Source organism: Rhizophagus irregularis, chromosome 7, assembly GCF_026210795.1.
Source record: "Rhizophagus irregularis chromosome 7, complete sequence".
Taxonomy (NCBI): domain Eukaryota; kingdom Fungi; phylum Glomeromycota; class Glomeromycetes; order Glomerales; family Glomeraceae; genus Rhizophagus; species Rhizophagus irregularis.
The window spans coordinates 4,072,621-4,093,063 of record NC_089435.1 but is presented as its reverse complement, the minus strand read 5'-3'; the positions used below and the strand labels follow the sequence as shown (position 1 = coordinate 4,093,063).

At 33.2% G+C, this 20,443-nt stretch overlaps 5 protein-coding genes across 5 annotated transcripts; all 5 read right to left on the bottom strand.

Moving 5' to 3' along the window:
- Window positions 1-575: 575 nt before the first annotated feature.
- Window positions 576-848, bottom strand: OCT59_027640 (uncharacterized protein; the record flags this gene model as incomplete). The annotated part of the gene is made up of 1 exon (XM_066137129.1): window positions 576-848. One exon carries the CDS (start codon window positions 846-848, stop codon window positions 576-578), a length of 273 nt encoding a protein of 90 aa, XP_065993547.1.
- Window positions 849-920: 72 nt separating this feature from the next.
- Window positions 921-2,324, bottom strand: OCT59_027639 (uncharacterized protein; the record flags this gene model as incomplete). Its single annotated transcript, XM_066137128.1, has 1 exon — window positions 921-2,324. The coding sequence occupies one exon, from the start codon at window positions 2,322-2,324 to the stop codon at window positions 921-923; it is 1,404 nt and encodes a 467-aa protein (XP_065993546.1).
- Window positions 2,325-12,900: 10,576 nt separating this feature from the next.
- OCT59_027638 (uncharacterized protein) lies at window positions 12,901-13,733 on the bottom strand (the record flags this gene model as incomplete). The annotated part of the gene is made up of 2 exons (XM_066137127.1): window positions 12,901-13,007; window positions 13,580-13,733. The coding sequence occupies 2 exons, from the start codon at window positions 13,731-13,733 to the stop codon at window positions 12,901-12,903; spliced, it is 261 nt and encodes an 86-aa protein (XP_065993545.1).
- A 1,395-nt stretch (window positions 13,734-15,128) lies between these two features.
- Window positions 15,129-16,017, bottom strand: OCT59_027637 (uncharacterized protein; the record flags this gene model as incomplete). The annotated part of the gene is made up of 3 exons (XM_025322746.2): window positions 15,129-15,478; window positions 15,546-15,821; window positions 15,903-16,017. The coding sequence occupies 3 exons, from the start codon at window positions 16,015-16,017 to the stop codon at window positions 15,129-15,131; spliced, it is 741 nt and encodes a 246-aa protein (XP_025165555.1).
- Window positions 16,018-17,826: 1,809 nt separating this feature from the next.
- OCT59_027636 (uncharacterized protein) lies at window positions 17,827-19,215 on the bottom strand (the record flags this gene model as incomplete). The annotated part of the gene is made up of 2 exons (XM_066137126.1): window positions 17,827-18,927; window positions 19,195-19,215. The coding sequence occupies 2 exons, from the start codon at window positions 19,213-19,215 to the stop codon at window positions 17,827-17,829; spliced, it is 1,122 nt and encodes a 373-aa protein (XP_065993544.1).
- Window positions 19,216-20,443: the final 1,228 nt, after the last annotated feature.

The following is a 20,443-nucleotide window of genomic DNA, read 5'->3' as shown; positions in this document are numbered from 1 at the left end:
GAAGCAACAGTACCCATTCGTCTATTTCTTGATGAATAATGGGAACTACGACATGGAAGCAAGTTTTTTTTCTATTTCTCGTACTTGCTTCTTCATGGTATCAATTTCATGTCGTATCTGATGATTTGTCTTGATCAATTTCTCATGTTCTTTAGTAAGGTTCTGCATGAATCGGCCAAAAGTAACCTTATTATATTCAAGCAAGTGCTTCTGAAGTATGGAAACCTCTTTACTAATCATGTCTTGTGTCATTCTGTTTCTTGGCATATATGTCTGTTTAACAGTTAGTCTCTGACGTGCTAATTTTTTCTGGTATCTTTCTACTTCATGTTTCAAAAATAACTCTACCATGGAATTTACTCCGCTGGCATCGAACACAGATAGTGGACTGCGCTTCCTTGTTGTGAGACGAATCCATGCCTCATGTATTACAGAAGCTGGTAATATAACTAGTAGCTCAGTGTATACCTGGTTGAAAGACATTAGTTCTTATTACGAAAAAAAAATTTGGAATTCCAAAGAATTCTGAAGAATTCCATAGAATATCTTATCATATGACACCTCCCAGAAATCTGTTAGATGTCATGTGCTAATGATTGTCTTTCTCTTAGTATTGAATAATAAAATGCCTCTACTAAGTCATAAAAGGCATTTGGAATGTTTGGTACAGGGCATTTCATATTAAATGCATCAATACTAGTCTTAGAACTTATGACCATTTTAGCTAATGCCTTTATACTTTTTATTGCATCCTCTACATCTTTAAAGAGACCTCTCTGAATTGTGATATGTATAAGGTCATCGATATATTCTTCACTATGTATATCATAGATTGGATCGTCTTCCATTTTAACTATCGGGAAAAAATATAATTTATTATTAATATATGCCTAAGTATCACTAAACTATTCTATATCATTCTAATATTTCTCTGGTAATCTGGTCCCTATAGCTATTTTTTCTGCTGCCTCATGACTTGTACCACGCTCAAGAAGTTTCTTATATACTTGAATACGCCAGTGACCGAATGGTAAGGAGGATATACCATCTGACCAAATCCAGTGTTTTGTATCGATTGGGGATAATGCCTTCTTCTCTGACTCGATTAGTGATATTACATGATTTTTTGTACGCATTCCCACATTCTTGGCATAGAAGATATTATTTTCAAACAGACAGTCCCGATATACTTGAGTCATAGGATCGAAGATTTCATCTTTTTCTACTGTATCATCTAATAAAGTTCCACCTAAAGATGGGAAATATGTGTCCTTAGCCATATCACTCATACCCTTCTTGCTTACTCCTTTATGTTTGGACTTTGTAGACTTGTCTGCCAAGACATAGTGGTAGGATTTTGCACGGATGTGGTAGGATTCAGTAATTACATTTCCAGGAGTCTCATCCTTGAAAAGCCCGATAGTCTTAGTATCATTAAGGTCAAAGAGATCTGGACGCTCTGCCATATCCTTGTAAATATCTTCTGTCTCGACATGGTAGATAAAGGAGTCAGTATCCATATATCCAAGTCGTACTTTGTTTCCATACTTCTCTTTGACAAAACCATACCAGAAGCGGTACATTAAGAGTTTACTGAGACCAAGGACAGATGCACCGATAATGATAGGTTTATTGAGAATAACACTAGCCTTACCCATATGTGCTTCTACAAGTGTGTTGCCAAGTTGACGAGCATACTTGAAGGAGGGCTTGCGAACTTTCTTAAGGAATTTCTTCTCATCATTTTCATTGATCATTCTCATAAGCTTGACATCCTGATACTTACGTACATTCTCCATAGTCTTGCCATAGACTGAGTTATTCATGAGTTTAAAGAAGTCTTTCTCAAATGAATTCTTGGATTGTTGACGTAAATTTGTATTTTTTGCAATATAAGGAGCTAACCAGTTATCTTGATCAAATGATAGGACTTGTGTAATCTCATCTACAACCATGCCTAACTTAATGTAATACTGGACCTCTTGGTAATGTATAACATAATCTTCATGTTTACCAAGATGTGGAACTAACTTCTCTGTTTCAGGGAATCGCCCTCCATCTAAGTTATCAACAAGTTTGGTTATATATGGGCTTAACTTATCCTTTTTTACAGCTATACTATCAACTGCAGGAGGTAAATCTTGTAGATAATCATGAGTCTTAAGGGGGAAGTGCGCTTTGATATTTAGGAAGTAACCACGGGTAGCATCTGGTTTTGTATTAAGAATTACATTAAGTATTTGCTTCTGCTTATCTGGATTCTGTTTGAAATATTCTGGAGATGCTTCCCATCTGTAATTACCAATAGGTAAGTACTGGCTCATAGCCCATCCATACAGATTGTTTACATCTACATAGGAAATCCAGGTAGTAGGTTTAGAGGGATTAAAGGAGTCACCCATCTTAGGGTTATTGGCTTTTAAGAAACGGTGTCCTGCCATAGCTATTCCTCCACATTTAGCCTTTTCAGTAAAATCATGCATGGTCATGTCAGTGAATAGCTCTATTTTAACTCCAGTCATCTTAAGCATGCCATCCTAAGAAAGTGCAGGAGCAGAGACATAATGACTTGGGTCAAGTCCATAATGATGCATTGCTGTCTGTCGAAATTTTGTTCAGATATCTGCTAGGAGAAGAACATCAGTCTTAAGGTAAAGGTCATGATACTCGCCCAAGTTCTTGCAGCCAAATTCCTTTCAAACTTTTTGTGCATGTTTGTAATTATCCTGAGTGATCTTTCCTCCAAGAGTACTATGAAAGTCATGAATAGATGGGAGTTCTGTCTCCTTGAAACGATCATGTGAATCAATATATTCATAAGGATAAACCCCCTTACGTGTGATTAGGTCAATATGTTCAGATGAGAAGTTTTTGAAGTGTCGCTTTGTGAGGGGTTTATCTGTCCCTAAATTCTTTGCAAGGTTTGCAAGACTGGAGGCCATGAACTGCATGCTATCAATGTACTTGAATTGCCCTACCTTCATAGATTTGTAACGTTCAAATGTCTCTGCAATAACTTTGATTTGATGTGCTCCAATTGATCGCCCGACAGATTCACAAACTAAATGGGAGTCATAGCCACGGAAATTGTGGAAGACTACAGGAATTGGAGTCTTCTATGCTTCGATTTGAAGCTTAAGATTGCATGCATTATGAGCAGCCCCACGAAACTTACCTGTGATGTGGCAGTGATCCCAAACTTTTTTGTCTTGCACGTCCTGATTGAAATTCCCATTACATATCCAACAACTAACTGCTTCAGTGAATTCCTTTTTAGCTTCCTCTGTTACAATACGTTATACTTTTACTTCTAATACATCATTAATCCTTTTTAATTCTTTATCAAGTCTGCTGACAAACTCTTCTGTTGCATTTGGTCCTTGGTATAAGAATGGCCGCCATGTCTCATCAGTTTCAATCCAGTGGACCATATAGCAGAAGCTGTTAGCCTTTTGCTTCATAATCTTATGCATATTTCCACCATAGTTTTCATTATACTTTCTGTTATCAGCCTCAAAGTCTGCAATAATTACACATGGAGCATACATTGTTCGGTTAAAATTCTTAAACTCCTCAAAATCATTCTTACCTTTAACTGGTAACTCAACTCTTTGTGGTGACTCACCTAATCCAAAACACCATTCCTGATGATTAGTTAGAGATTTAGACGATGGAAAGCTTTGAAAGCACCGATTGCAAAGATGCTTCTTTCCCTTGTGAGATGTATCTTTGTATATTAAAGCATCAGGATTCTTAATCCAAAGGAAGTGATTCTTCTGACCATACTTTCCTTCATCTGATTTTGTAATATCTGTAAGGACCATGAGGTGAATGATATGTTGACGGTTGTAATTCTTACTTGCAATAACAGGTTTTGGAATACCAGTTTTTTCCTCTCATTCCCATATATTAATGGAGATCTCAGGATTGAGGTCCTCAATCTTGCTAAATATGCGTGGACAAACAGGAGTGGGCATGGGAATTGCATTGAGATTGACTTGTTCCAAGTATGTCTTAAATTTTTCTGCCCGAAAGATTCGCTCAAGTTTTTGTGTATGTCCATCTTTATATGCAAAGTAAGCACCTAAAGCCCCTTGCAAACATTTTTCAGAGGGCAAGCCTGTGTCCGGATCTATGAGATCTTTGTTATCCGGATTGATAGTGCACTTCTTATTTGCAAGTGCCTTAGGTGTAAGAATGTATGAGCCTCCTTCTGCTCGGCGGTAAGTATACGTCTCAATAGTTAATATATCTATACTAACAATTTTCCAACCAGACCCTCCTTTCATAAATTTGACAATTTTATCCGCGATATCCACTGCCGATTTTGTTAAATGATCATCTATATCATTCTTTAAAAGAAGTACACGTATGACTCCTACTATGATAAACTTGTTTATATGTTCCCTATTAACTGTATATGTAGCCAATATAGTGATAGCTGATTTGATTTGCCCTTTTTCTTCAAGTTCACTCTCAAGAATTTCTGTTATTTTCTGACAGGTATCAGCTATTATACTTGGGAAATATGGTATATCTCTAACATTTGGTTTAAGATCAGCTTGCCATACTGTCTTATGTTTTAGAGATTTATGTGAACGTGCAGGATCATGAACTCTTTTTACAAATTGAATATCACACCATCTTCCTCTATAATCTCCTTGCATATAAGCAAACCATTCATTATCTGTTTGGAAAGCTCTTCTTTTTCATGGAGTATATTGATTGTAATCACCAGGTCCTGCTAACCATTTTGCTAGTTCATCAATTAATAAATTAGGAGTTTTCTCTGCAGGAGCTGGGATAACTTCAGGTATGAGTTCCTGGATTTGCTCCGGTTGTAATTGCAATTGTACAATCTCAGGTGTGGGATCCTGGAGTTGCTCCGGTTGTGGTTGCAATTGTACAATCTCAGGTGTGGGATCCTGAGAATTAGCTGTAGGCTTGCATAGAAACTTTCTATTTTGATGTCCACGAAGCTTTTGTGGAGTTGCAAAAGTCTTTCCACATCTATCACAAGTTCGATTACTTGTTGCCATACTGGTTGTGTACTAATAACCTAAAAATTTTTTTCTTCAATTAATAAATTCTAAAATGTTTCCCATCTTATTACTATCAAAATCGGTATGAAAATAGGCTTCGTCAAAGAATCAGAGCAATTTATGATTAGGGTTAAATTTTGTTGTACTTCATCGTCTCTTAGAATTTTTTTTCGTATAGGAGGAAAAGCTTTAAAAAACATATCTAGTTACCTTCCTGCTATACATTTTTTGGTTAGACCTCGGTCGGATTTTTGGTTAGACCTTTGGTTAGACCTGTTGTCCCAGATTTTTTTTGTATTGCAGAAAAAGCTTTACAATATATCTAGTTACCTTCCTGCTATACATTTTTTGTTTAAACCTGGGTTGGATTTTTGGTTAGACTTCGCTGTCCCAGATTTTTTCGTATAGGAGGAAAAGCTTTAAAACATATCTAGTTGCCTTCCTGCTATACATTTTTGGTTAGACTTTTAGGTTAGATTTTTGGTTAGACTTCACTGTCCCAGATTTTTTCGTATAGCAGGAAAAGCTTTACAATATGTCTAGTTGCCTTCCTGTTAAAAATTTTTGGTTAGAGCTGAATGGCTTAAATCGTTGAATGAATCCATTTTAGAGTATCATAAAAATAGTATGCCACAATGGATTGCTGAATCGTGCCATCGGTATTACAGACACTTTCGTGTCTTTCATACCTTTGCACTTATAAAAGAATCTGATATAGCATAAAATTAAGATACCTAGAATGGATCCATGCGTGGTAATAATGCCTAGGAATAAATGATGTTAATCTTATCTACAACGCTTGGAGGGTTCTTTTTAGCTATCAAGTAATAACATATCAGGAATCAAGGTTAGGTGGTCTGGGAGATAAAAACAAACGTATAGTGTTATCATATCAGAAAACAAGGCTGTGTGGTCTGGGGTGAAAGACACTAAATTATGGTTAGACCTATGTGATAACCGCTGTCCCAGTTAACCCCCAAGATTGCCCTACTAGTAGTATGCATAATTGACACCTGATATTGAAAATCCTGCAAAAATATGCAAATAAAATTTCAGACATTAAGTTATTAATTATTTTATCATAACTTCTATACTAATGTGAAAAAATAGAATTTATTTTAATTTACCATTTTTTTAATAATATTTTTCTAAAATTTAACTTTTTAAACCCTTAGAATTTCTTCAATTAATACTAAATATTACAATGCGGTTAATGTACAGTAAATATATAAGATTAGCTAAATTTAGGCCAAAAATACACAAACTAATTTTTTACATATAAAAATTTTGATAAAAAATACGCAATAGTACGCAAATTAAAACTTTACTCTTTCTAATTTCATCATGATGGTGACACATCTGTGTACCCTACCCCTGTATATATATTTCTGGGTCCTGCATTGCTAAATTTTACTGCAGGTATTTTTCACTGCTTAATTTTGGCTAGAATTATAATTTGATCAGAGTTAATCATGTAATTTAATAAAAAAAGTTTTTAATTTTTAATTAATAGTTAAAAGTGGTCTAAATGACCCTAAAAATGGTCAAATATCCATCAATTAAGTATACCAAACTTACTACTTTTAGGGTCATTTAGACCACTTTTAATTATGAAATAAGTGATTTATGCAGTAAAGTTATACAAGATTCAACTGAATATTTGCTTATAAATGAATATCTTTCAGACCCATTTGGCTATTTGTAAAAAAGTTTTATTAGGTTACACAATTAACTCTGGCTAAATTATAATTCTGGCCAAAATTAAGCCAGCAGTGAGATTTAGTAATGCCTATATAAAATAAGTAAAATTACTATAAAAAAAATAGATTTTTCGCCTATTAAAATTGTTGTGTCACAAATTTAATTACGAATGATGATCAATTTTTTTTTATGATGCATAGAATCAATTAGAATCAATTTAATCAAAATTGAAAATCGAATCTTAAAATTGAATCTCAAGATTTGATTAATCACGATTAATCAATTTTTAAATTGATTTTTATTTTGAGAATCGATTCCAATCCTTATTTTTACCTTTTTTATTATTTGTTAAAAATAAAAATTTAATATTTAAAGAGTAATTTATTAAGTCAAGTAATATAGTATTTTTATTTAACGAGGTCTTAAATCAATGTACATTCAATAGTTTGAATTAAAAAATCATACTTAATCATATGTATAATGAAGATGATTTCTCTATAGTATATCAATTTATACAAGAAAGACTTTCTAAAAGAAGATTAGTGACCGAAACAAATTACAAATATATAGATCATCTATATACAAAAATAAGACTGGAATACTTGAATGATAATATAATTTTTAACATAATATTATCAACCAATAGTATGATAAAAGGATGGAAGAATTAATAGAAACAAAAACTGCCAAATGTAAATGGAAAGCTAAAAGAAAAAAATAAAGTTGTATAATAAGTAATAGCTTGATTACATTTAGCTATTTATTAGATTAGAAACAGAACTTTTTGTTCTAAGTTTGTTTATTTTTCTATTAAGTTGTATCCTTTTTTTTTATCTTTTTAGATAGAATTTTCCTTAAGTTAAACATTTTACACATAATAGTATTTATATATAGCTATAGCTTTTAATTAAAAGAAAAATATGGGTTCTAGTTAGAACTGACCTAAAATTTTGGTTGTATCAGTATTGTATCATTGTTTATAATGATAATATAATCGTTTAGATGACAGGTCAACTTTTTTTTCAGAAAAGTAGTTAGTTCTTATATGTATTTTGTTGTTCTTATTTTTATAAGTTTAGTATATGTAAGTAAGCATAGTTATAATATGACAAGATCACATCTATAATAAATTAATAAAAAAAAAATAGTAAAAAAGAGAAGTTGGAAAAAATTAGAGAATCCTATAGTTTATAGGTAATTATAGACAAGTAATTATAAATTTTACATAAACCAAAGGTATAATTAAATTATAACAACTTGAGTAACTGTAAACAATTAGAGAAATATTTAATGAAATATTGTATATTTATTATATCTGAAAAAATCAATTTTTATTAATTATTTATACATTTCACTTATAAAGTGTATTTATTTATTATACAACTCAAATCACATATGCTCAACTCAAAATCAAATTATTGAATCATATTCTTATAAACGAAATAGTGTTGTGAAATCAAAGTAGATTTTAAAGGATTAATAAGTTGTAATGGTTGCATTATACGTTGTATGCTATACTGTCAAGTGTTTAACTTACATCATAGCACTTTGATGTTAATAAAAATACATGAGTTCATATTCTTTGCATTTGTAATTAGTATTTTCTTGTATAATGTTTTAAATAATATACTTTTACCTACTTTTTTAATAATTTATCCAAATTTCTTGAGAGAATAAATTTCTCATAATCTTCCAGTGCTCAAAAGCTGATAAATGTTGTAATTTATCCAAAGGATTATTTAAATCTGTAATAATATCCGTTACATTCCTCAATTTGGTTAAATCAATTGACCATTGCATAAAACTTCCTAACATATACTCTCTCATTGCACTACCCATAAAATCATCATTGGTTGGATTTCTAAAGATTATTGGTTTAACTGAGGCAAAAAATATCTTAAAAAAAAAAATATGCATAAAATTAATAACACATTTAATGATAAAAAAAATTTGAAATTAATGATGAATATATATATATACCATGTTTTGAAATGAACTTTTTTCTGTTGGACCTTCTCTAAAACATTTGTAATATGGAAATACTGCACTAATTGTATTTTTCACTAGCGCTAAACTTTCAGCATGTGGCCATTGTTCAGATCCAACAAAATTCTATAATTTTAATATCCAAAATTAATATTTACCAAATATAATTCCTTCAATTTTTTTTTATTTTAACTTACCAACGCTAAAACACCATCTTTCTTCAGAATCCTCTTAATTTGTTCTAAAGCTTCAAGAGAAAATAACGAAGGAGGAACCGAACCACCAGTAAACACGTCATGTAAAACATAATCATAAGATTGAGAATGTTCATCATTTATAAATTTCCTTCCATCTTGAATATATATATTGTGCTTAGGTTCAAGACCAAAGTAATTTATCGCGTAATTATAAACTGCGGAATCCAATTCTACTATATTTAATAAAACATTATGTGCTTGTAATGATTTTGCCGATACTCCAATTCCTAGACCACTAAACAATAATAAAAAACTCTTTCTAACAAGGTAAAAAAAAATTAAATAAAAAAAAAACAACATTGAGCTTACATTTGAAGTGCTCTTTCCTGTCCAACTTGATTCCGATTTCCTATTAATCTTACGGCTGAAAATTACAAGGGATTAAATATTAAAATATTTTATGATTCCTATTTGTGTATCTCCTTTTTCTTTTTCTTTGATTATACCTTCTAAAAAATAGAAAGACCCAAATACCGAATCATTCGATTTTTTATAAACGCCCCCTAATAATGAGTGACCTGCACGCATTACGCGTATATTTCGAGGTCCTATTTCTTCAACAATTTCAATCCATCCGGTAATTGATTCATTTCGTGCAAGAACCGTATATTCTACGTCATCTACAATTGTTTTCTAAAAAAAATTTGAAAAATCTTTCTTAAGAAAGCAATCATTATTTTAAATATATAAAAGATTACCTAACCTGTGAAATTCCAGTATTGCAATGTGAATTAAAATTAGAATTGTATATTGCAATTATTACGATAAATATTTGTGGTAATAATAAGAAACTTGTTGACCGAATTTTATTAGATAGAGAAACATCAGCTAATTTTTTATATCTTTGAGCTGCATCTTCGATCAAATTCATTTCACCATAAGTTTTTAATAAAAATTTAAAAAGTGCACCAATTAAAGTTATTAATATACTTGCAAAATATAATCTATGGCAAGTTTTACCCCTAGTTTCTATATTATAAAGAACATAGGTTACTGTTGCAGTTATTGTAATATGCATAGCAATGTAAGGAGTCCATCGTATTACTGGGAAGTGTTGTTCCCTTGATAAACGAGCACAAACAACTGTATTAAGATATCCTAATAAGAATATGACCGGGTATGCCAACCCAAGCTGCGTAGCGTGAGGTCCAATATATGGACCGAGTATTTCACTAAGTCTATATAAAACTTTAATATTTAGCGGTGATAACGCTAATATAATTCCACACAAATCAATGCCAAATATTAATGCTCTAGATAATTTTTCATCCCTAACTTTTGAAGTTAAATCTTTTGATTTGGCTACGAATCCGATTCCGATTATAATACCAAAAAATAACGAAGCAATAACCGCTTGATCAAAATATAATGACGAAAAAACATTTCCATAAACTGGTTCAATGTATCGAGGAGATACTTGAAGAATTGTTGACGATAAGATTGGAGTAATTAATAATAGTGTTGTTCTAGGTAATGTCCATAATTGTGTTATAGAGAAAACATGTTCATCCTTTTGTTTTTGTAATGATGATGATGATGATGAGTGTTGAACATTTCGTTGTCTTCTTCTTGACATATTATTTACAAAAAGAAAAAAATTAAATATTTAAAAACTGACGAAAATTACTTCTACTGTTCGGTAACACAACGTTGCACCTATATTTACTGTACATGCACACCGCAAATTTTTTTTGCAACCGTCTGACATTTCACGAATTCCGAAGAATCTAAACCTACCTGATATGAAAGCAAATTTCGGGCTTGTTCTTTTGTGATCGTAGAAAATAAGAGTATTTCGGTTGGCAGTAATTAGTACGCTGGAGTTACAGGTTATAAACCCGTTTTACCGATAAACGCAAAAATAAAATTCGAGTTTTTCACTGGTGCAGCTATGTCTCACCGTAAGTGTTACTTAAATATCTTTTCTCTCTTTTTTTCCTTTCTTCATCAAAAATAAATATTGCTTCTCTTGATTTTAGGCTTCTCCTTCGTATTTTATCATAACTCAAATCAATTCATTCTCCTGCAAATGTTCTGGTCGTCTCTTTGATTAAATCATCAAGCAACCTTTACAATACATTACGTCTTTCTACTCAATATTGGTCAGGATTTTATAGTAGTTTTAATTATTCATCCAAACTAACTTTGCTTGATGGTTATTAAAAAGTTCTAGTGGAATATTCCACATGAAGATGGAATTGCTGAAATCGCGCTTATTTCCCACATATCGTATATATTGTTTACTTTACTTAATTAATTTGAATGTTATACAATTATCATAATTCAGACCAGCATGATCTAATGAATCGCACACATACTCTGAATTAAAAATCAACTTAGGTCTATTAAACACTGCATCTATGGATGATGGCAATGATAAGTTCTGTCAGTATTGGATTGTCAAATCTCAGTCTTAGACTATACTATATTTCCTGATTATTTTCATAAAGAAGCTTTTAGATGTTTTGAGCTGGTCTTATGACAAAATTAAACAAATGGAGAAAAGAATTAAAAATCGGTTTTTTACTAGTTGTAAGTAATTTAGGTTGCAATAAAAATATTTAACATAATTAAAACGTTTTTTTTTCATTAATATTCAACCATATTATCTAATCAATTGTTCTTGTTGTATCGATTCCGGATATCATCAATGGTAGAATTTATGTATGCATTTGTTTTTTAAAAAAAAACGCAATTGTAACCGTATATTGTTTTTGAATTCATAGATTTATCGTTACAATATTCACAATATATTACTTACAACTTATACTGATTTATTTAAATGAAGACCAAAAAAGGTGGAAGTTGTGATGAAGCCGAGCATCAAGATGATAAAACTACTGCTTTGTGACATTTTGTCAATTGCTCATAGATATATTGAATAGGATTGAATGGTTAACCTCGCTTAAGTCAATTAATGAAGAGATCATTCAAGTGGAATGAATATAAAAGTTTATCTTAAGGAGTGATAGTAGGATTGTTGTTCGATGAGTGGCGGAACAATAGCTAGCAACAGATATGAAAGATATGAACCCACTGTTGATTGATGATAATATTGAAAGTGAGTGTTATGAAATTTCATACAGCAACTCCGGAAGAGATCAGGAACAGTGTGATTGAGGATTTTTTAAGAATGCATAAGGCTTCCCCATCACTAGCGCGAATGAGGCCACCCGCTGTGAATTTATTTCCGCGATTATATATGGTGTGGCGTCCATTTTTGATGGTACTGTAAAAGGTTACTCCCAGTATGAAGTCTCCATTGATTGGGTAATCAAAATGGGAGACACAATTATTTCTGTAACCGAGGCAAAACGAGAAGATATTAATCAAGGTGTTGCTCAGAGTACTGTCCAAGGCTCCAAGCACATGCATCTACTTATGATGATGCTGATGTAATGTACTGCTTTGTCTCAATTGGTATGTTTGTAAAACCAATTCGATAGGTGTGACTTAAATTTCTACTTAGTTAAAATTTAGTTACTCTTATTTTATATTCAATTTCAAGTGTTGACCGGTAATATCAAAAGTTCAATGTGGTATCGGAGACAGAAATGATAATGATGATGGGAATCCGGTCGAAGTTTTTTTGTGTTCGCCTATGCCTACATCTCTACCTATCAACTACCCATCATTATCCCGCGACGATCTAGTTGGAACCTATCAAGAAATTATTTGGGCAAATCAAGTGGGTTTTTGATCAGCAAAAATCATCAGTGGGTGATGAAAAGCGGGTAAAACAGAAGATAAATTAGATAGTCTTGTCTTGTTCGAAAAATAATTGTAAAGACACTAGCATAGAAAAAAAATCGTCATGTAATCCGGGCAATAGTCCCGATCATTGTATTTAATTTTCACATGCATCAATAAAAATTTTTTCTTAGCAAAAGTGAACAATTGTCACCGATGATATTTTACAGTAGTCGGAGAATCTGATCATCGAGCGGTCCATTTTCAGGCAATGATGATCCCAAAACCTTTCTAAATAGAAGATTATTTTTACCCAGTTTATTTTGTATATCTATTTGTAAAGCATTTGTATAGTTATTTGTCAATGTCAATATTCGAATGATAATGATTGTTATTTTTCAACCAGTAAAGAGCACAAGATACCACGGAACGACGTACGTTGAAATCTTTAAATGCTCTAACATCAGAAGAGCAATGATGCACGGCAAGAACATCAAGTGACGAAGGACGGTGAGGTAGATGTGTAGCAAATTCCTGCACATCCTAGGGGAAATTTATCACATTACCACGATATGCATGTTGACCACCACGAAGACAGTATACGGAGATCAGAAAAATTTGAGCGATCAACATCTAATTTTTTTGCAGAGAACTTTTTGACTTCATTCCTTTCCATGTGACAGTGGTGACGTTCACCTTGCACAATCTTGATGGAAGGGAAACATTCATTGCATACGGGACAGAAATTATTAGACAACTTATCAATCTTTGAACGAAATTGTGTAAGAGTTTTTCAGTCAGATTCGGGAAGACAATGGTCACCGATGACTTGCGAACGAGCAGCACCCTGGCGGTTGATGCGATCAGTAAGGCGTCTATTTTGTTTTCATACACGATTATTACTCAGTCGCTTCTCACGTTGTTGGGCATTTTCACTCGCTCTTTTAATACGTTTAGACATTCTATCACGTTCCAGACGTTGTTGCCATTGATCAGGTGTTTCATTTTCTCTGTTTCTACATTTTCGAAGGGTATCACGAAGGGGACGGACATCCATTTTATAAAATTAGTAAAAACACGAATTACAAGTTTACAACAGTTGCAAATATAAACTTTACAATAAATTTATTTTATTATTTATTATACAATAGATATTATACTTATATTTCAAGAACTTTTTTAATTACAATTTTATTATTAATCACGCACGTCACCGAAATCTGAATTTACCCAGTATCACCGTCACTAATCCCGTACCCGTGATAAAAATAGTTTACTATTTTTAGCATCACAATTTGGGGAAAGTTTACTTTATTTTTATCATTTATTAGTTGCGCGTTTTTTTCAAGTTTTTTTTATTTCTATAAGTAAAAATGTAATAATTTTATAACACACGATTTAATACTTTTATTTTCGTGTTTTGATCTATTTATATTATAATATATTTTTTTCTTTATTAAATATAAAATATTACAATGAAACTGATTAAATAAAAGGTATTTTTCGTTAGAAATATTTGAAATAATTATAAAAAAATATTTTTATTAAAAAAAACATAATATATTATACATAAAATATATAAAATATTCAAATGAAGAAAGAAAAAAATAAAAAAAAAATAAAGACTTAGAATATTTTATTTTTTTATTTTTTTACAAGAAAAAAAACAAAAAAAAACGCGGTTAACGCGCATAACTTAAATAAATATTTTAAAAAGATATAATAAGTAAACTTGCCCCCAGATTAATTTTGAGGCGATGCTAAAAATAGTAAACTATTTTTATCACGGGTGCGGGTCTGCGGGATTGACTGCTCCGGTGATACTGGGGAAGATCCATACCACTCCTTTAGTTCCTTTACACTGTTGAAAATTAATTCCAAAAAATAAAAATTACACCCCAAATTGAAATGGTCATTTTGCTGGTTAAATTTAACATCGTGGCACACACGTACATTTTTTGTAAAAAATTTACTATCTGCGATATCCAGCAAAAAACCCACATTCAAGAAGACTATCCTAAAAAAAAACTTACCCTCCATCGATTACCCAATAATTCTTAGGCCTGTCCACCGGTTTATCTACCTCCGCTCTTTTCGTCTTATCCTCTTTCGCAAAAGCCGAGACTTCATCTTCTCATTGTTAGCGTCATACTCCTCGACCTCTGCCTTACTTGGAACCTGATTAGGATTGTATGGTATGAACTGCGGGATCATATCCGAAGCGTAGCTGAGGATAAATAATATTTTTACAAAAGAACGGAGTGTTATGACTTTACAAACACCAAACTTTCACAGAATCTTAATTATACTATAAAATTCTTTAATTATGACCATGATACTGAATTTTTGATAGCTAAACTTTTATTTTATATTTATATAAACAAGCAAATTAATTTTGATATATAAAAAATAAACTTGTAATCAATTTTTTTTGAAAAAAAAATGTAAGGAACTAAGTGTGGGAAAGGGACATTGTATTCTGGATCCTTTCTGTTATTGGACCCGTCGGATTATTACAAATCCAATTTTCAACACGTTCAAATACAGATAATGCCGTAACATCATAATATTCGATATGTTTAGTGGTACAATTACATTTAAATTCAACTCGTGATGCGGCCAACAGTTTTTTAATTACTCCGTCAACTAAACGGCAATCAGAATGGATAGGAGTAACATATCCTTCTGCGAAAACCGCTCTGCAAAAGCCTTCCTCATGTTTTGAGATACGATCTTCAAAATCACAATTTTCGTCAGCAATATCGAGACCAATTTTAAAAAGTTCCGGGTGATTTTCAATATCTAATTGAGTTAATAATTATTAAACTTATTAAACTATAATTTTTATGTGTTTCATTTATATACTTACCAACTCTATGCATAACGTAAAACATGCCTTCTTCAATAGGACGCTTAAGATCGAGACACCGTTCAGTAAAATAAGTTGATAAATCGTTTATGAATTCGTCAGACAAAGATGAGTATATAGGCATGGAGCTCAAGTATTCTTTGGCGTGAATTGCAGCGACAAACTTAGGTCTATCATGCTTCGCGCATAGTGGATAAGTCATATATGACTTTATTCGACACTCCAATCCACAAGTCTTAATATCGAAGGCTTGACAATATCCTTTGTTATTCCTAGCTTTATTAGAAGGGTAAAGAAAAAAACATTGCTCATGAAACATTGTGAAACTATTAATTAATGAGTATTAATAAAACATACGTGATAAAAACTTTATCCTATTATTATCGAAACTTCTTCCTATTTTGGTCTCGAAATAATCTCTCGACTTAGCGTTGTTTATAATTGATGAAATCGTACGTTTTGGATTGCTCATTATTGCGATAAACTTATTAATAAAAAGATCAAATTCTTTAAATTCTTTATATTTATCCCTCTGGGAAAAAGAAAGCGTTATTATATGTTTTTATGTCGCACAGGACTAATAAATCAAACAATCAATATTTAACACATTAATTTCGCCGGTACTTTTTATTTATATTTATAATTGTAATAAATTTATTATTGAAAAAATGTATTAATCTTGTATACAAATATTTAAATTTCATTTACCAAACATTTTTTCAAAGGGATGTGATGCCCGAATCTCATTTAGTTGATTTTCTTGCATCTTTGAAAGAACTTCTCTTGATTTTTTCTTTGGGAATGAATTTCTTTTCTTATAATTTTAACTTGTGTTTCACGTGCTTTTTTTAATTGTCGAGAACTCCTTGAAATAGAAGGCGTTTTCCCGAAATCGTAAAAAACTTGCCTTATTTGTCTTTATGTAATACTAAAATGTTAAAAAACTGTGCCTGATTTGTCTTTATGTAATACTAAAATGTTAAAAACATACATAATAACTTTAAAAACAATGTAACACCTCGCTTTTCGAAAAACAACAAAGAAAATTTTTTGAGAAGCAGCTAAGGGGTTATTTATAGTGGGAGTATCCTTGGAGAGAAAAAGAAAGATGTTATGTGAAAGAGATGATTGTTTGGAATGTTCCTGCAGAAATATACAATGTAAATAATGGGAAGAGCTTAGGAAGTTTAAAAATACATCAATTTTAATAGATGATCACAAAAAATTGATTTGATTTTATTAGTCCCCAATTACACGTGACTCGCTTTTCTAAAATAATACTTTATTTATGAAATAAAAGCAGAGAGTTTAATCAAATTAACCTTTACTAAACAACTTAAAATAGTGTGAATCATTTTACCTCTTACAGTATTTACAGGTAACGTCTCCGGGCGAAAGAAAAATACGGGTCTGGCGGTTTTGGTCTCTGGATTGTATTTTGGTTCCCCATTTAGCGTAGTACTACTTTTTCAAATAGTTTTGATCGAAGAGTGAGGTCCTGTATGGGATGAATTTCTGAGATCTGTACACACATAATAGTTATTTCGTACGAAAGTACCATCTGCTTTTATTTGTAATAGGCTTAGTAAACTACTCTTTCAGAAATGAAATAAATAAATAAATAAATGAAATAAAAATCAGACATAAAAAAAAAGCAACTGATACATAAAGTTGCGATGATAAAATGATACAAATAAAAATACTAATTTACTCCTAGGTTTTATGAAAATGTGGATTTGATCCTGTTCCATGGGATTCTTTTCCTGAGGATCATTCACGTAAAGGTCGAAGTTGGAAATTTATTTTCTTTAAAATTTATTTTTTGAAATTTTATGATTTTAAGTACTATAATTTTATTGTTGAGTATAGTTTACTTACACCATACAAAGGTTCGGGACTTTGCCCGTGATACATGACGAATTCACTATACTATTTATACATGCTTATTTTTCTTGATTGACTCTTCTATACAGCGTTTCTTATTTGTGGGTTCTTCACTAGCTGATACCCTATCCTTTAACAAACCCACTATAACCTTCAAAATCCTCCTCACGTTCTTGCGTAATTCGGTTGAGTCCCTGAGTATGTCTTCTGTTAGTGAGATTCGATATTCGTACAGTAGATACCTTCGGTACTTTCGGAATCGTTTGCTGTTTACATAAAAAATTAGGACTATGCGTTAGTAATGCTCTGAAAAAAATCTCACCTGTCACGACATACCATAAACATATTCATACTCTAAGTCGAAGGTCCCATCTGCCTTCCGTTTTATCTAAGTTCATCACCAGATTTCACTCTTCCACCAGGTTTCGCCAGATTTCGCCCATCCACCGCCAGGTTTTGCCCATCCACCGCCAGATTTCGCCCATCCACCGCCAGATTTTGCCCATCCACCGCCAGATTTTGCCCATCCACCGCCAGATTTCGCCCATCCACCGCCAGATTTCGCCCATCCACCGCCAGATTTCGCCCATCCACCGCCAGATTTTGCCCATCCACCGCCAGATTTTGCCCATCCACCGCCAGATTTTGCCCATCCACCGCCAGATTTCGCCCATCCACCGCCAGATTTTGCCCATCCACCGCCAGATTTCGCCCATCCACCGCCAGATTTTGCCCATCCACCGCCAGATTTCGCCCATCCACCGCCAGATTTCGCCCATCCACCGCCAGATTTTGCCCATCCACCGCCAGATTTTGCCCATCCACCGCCAGATTTTGCCCATCCACCGCCAGATTTTGCCCATCCACCGCCAGATTTCGCCCATCCACCGCCAGATTTTGCCCATTCCAGGCTCCACCCATCGGTTTCCAGACTCCACCCATCGGTTTCCAGACTCCACCCATCGGTTTCCAGACTCCACCCATCAGTTTCCAGACTCCACCCATCGGTTTCCAGACTCCACCCATCGGTTTCCAGACTCCACCCATCAGTTTCCAGACTCCACCCATCGGTTTCCAGACTCCACCCATCGGTTTCCAGACTCCACCCATCAGTTTCCAGACTCCACCCATCGGTTTCCAGACTCCACCCATCGGTTTCCAGACTCCACCCATCGGTTTCCAGACTCCACCCATCAGTTTCCAGACTCCACCCATCGGTTTCCAGACTCCACCCATCGGTTTCCAGACTCCACCCATCGGTTTCCAGACTCCACCCATCAGTTTCCAGACTCCACCCATCGGTTTCCAGACTCCACCCATCGGTTTCCAGACTCCACCCATCGGTTTCCAGACTCCACCCATCGGTTTCCAGACTCCACCCATCAGTTTCCAGACTCCACCCATCGGTTTCCAGACTCCACCCATCAGTTTCCAGACTCCACCCATAAGTTTCCAGACTCCACCCATCAGTTTCCAAACTCCAGGTTTCAAATTCCAACTAGCGAAGGATCCTAAAAATATATAAAGTCAACCTTTTATCCGAAGTAGAAACGTAAAACCTATTTGTAACCAGTCACCAGCAAAATCACGTGTACAGAAACTGAGCTCGCCAATCTAAAAAAAGGTAAGTAATCCGAAGTAGAAGCGTAAAACCTATTTGTAACAAGTCACCAGCAAAATCACGTGTACAGAAACCGAGCTCACCAAAAAAAAGGTAAGTATGCAGTTCAAAAAAAAAGAAGAATAAAGTGATTTACCTTTATACCATAGTAAATAAAATGTACATATTCTAGAAAAAGCAGAGAAGAATAAAGCGAAGAATTACTTTTATACCGTAGTAAATCTAGATAAAGAAATACAAGAGAAACACATAATCTAAAAAGAGGAATAAGATGAAGGCTTACCCTATACGTCGTAAATCTAGACGAAAAAATGCAAGAAAAGGTGAGTGTATAGTCTAAAAAAAGCGAAGACTTACCTTTATACCCTTATACTATAGTAAAATTGGATTAATAAACGCATAAAGAGGTAAGCGTATGGTCCAAGAAACAGAGAGGAATAAAACATAAAGGAAGTAAGGAACGCGTTTTTTCATTTATTATGTTATGATTGGATAATATCATGTGATATCATCAATTCTCAGCCCACGTGATCTAATATTCACCGACATCACCCCATCACCCCACTGCGTTTTCACTGTAATAGCTTGTGTGCCAGATTCATGGCACAGCAAATTTTTTTAAAAAACATCATTAAGGATTTTTCTTTAACATGATATTTTTAAACTTATATTGTAAATGTAATTTCGCCCGCTCTGCAAGTTTACTTAGGATTCGGAAGAAGGTTACGAATGCCGATTTTGACTTTACATATGAATGATTGATTTCTACCTCTTTGTCGATCGTTTCCAAAAATGGATTTCGTGAAAGAAAAAATAAGTCAATAATGATATTTAAATTTGCCTTTGTCGCTCTAAGTAAACTCGAAGAGCAGCCAAAATTACATCTATCTAGTAATTTTTGAAGTTATATATTGTTAAAAAAATTTCTACAAAAATGTCACGAAACGGCCGGCATTAAGAAATTCTATATGACATATAATGTGTGACAGTAGGATTTCACACCTCGCATGTAAACAAGGAAGGGTGTGACGCAATTTGCTGGAACCTGGCACACAAAAGGGGTGCATTTTGCTTATCCGAGCCAATCCTATAAAAGCGCTATGTTTGGTTGCAGGAAAAAACCCTTATCTGTTATGTAAATGTTTTAACGTAAAAGTTAATAAAACTGAGGCGGTTAGTGAACTCAGGAAAGCTATCAAGGAGGAAATTGACGATAATGTTAAGGCAAAAAACCTTAAGTTATGGAAGGTCGACATTTCCCTCGAAGAAGAAAACGAAAAACTTAATCTCGTCAACACAAAATTAAACATTAATATTAAAGAGGAGTTTGGTGGAGAGGAACTGCTTCCACTTTCGAAAATTAGCAACACTTTCCCTCTCAGTCAGCTGACGA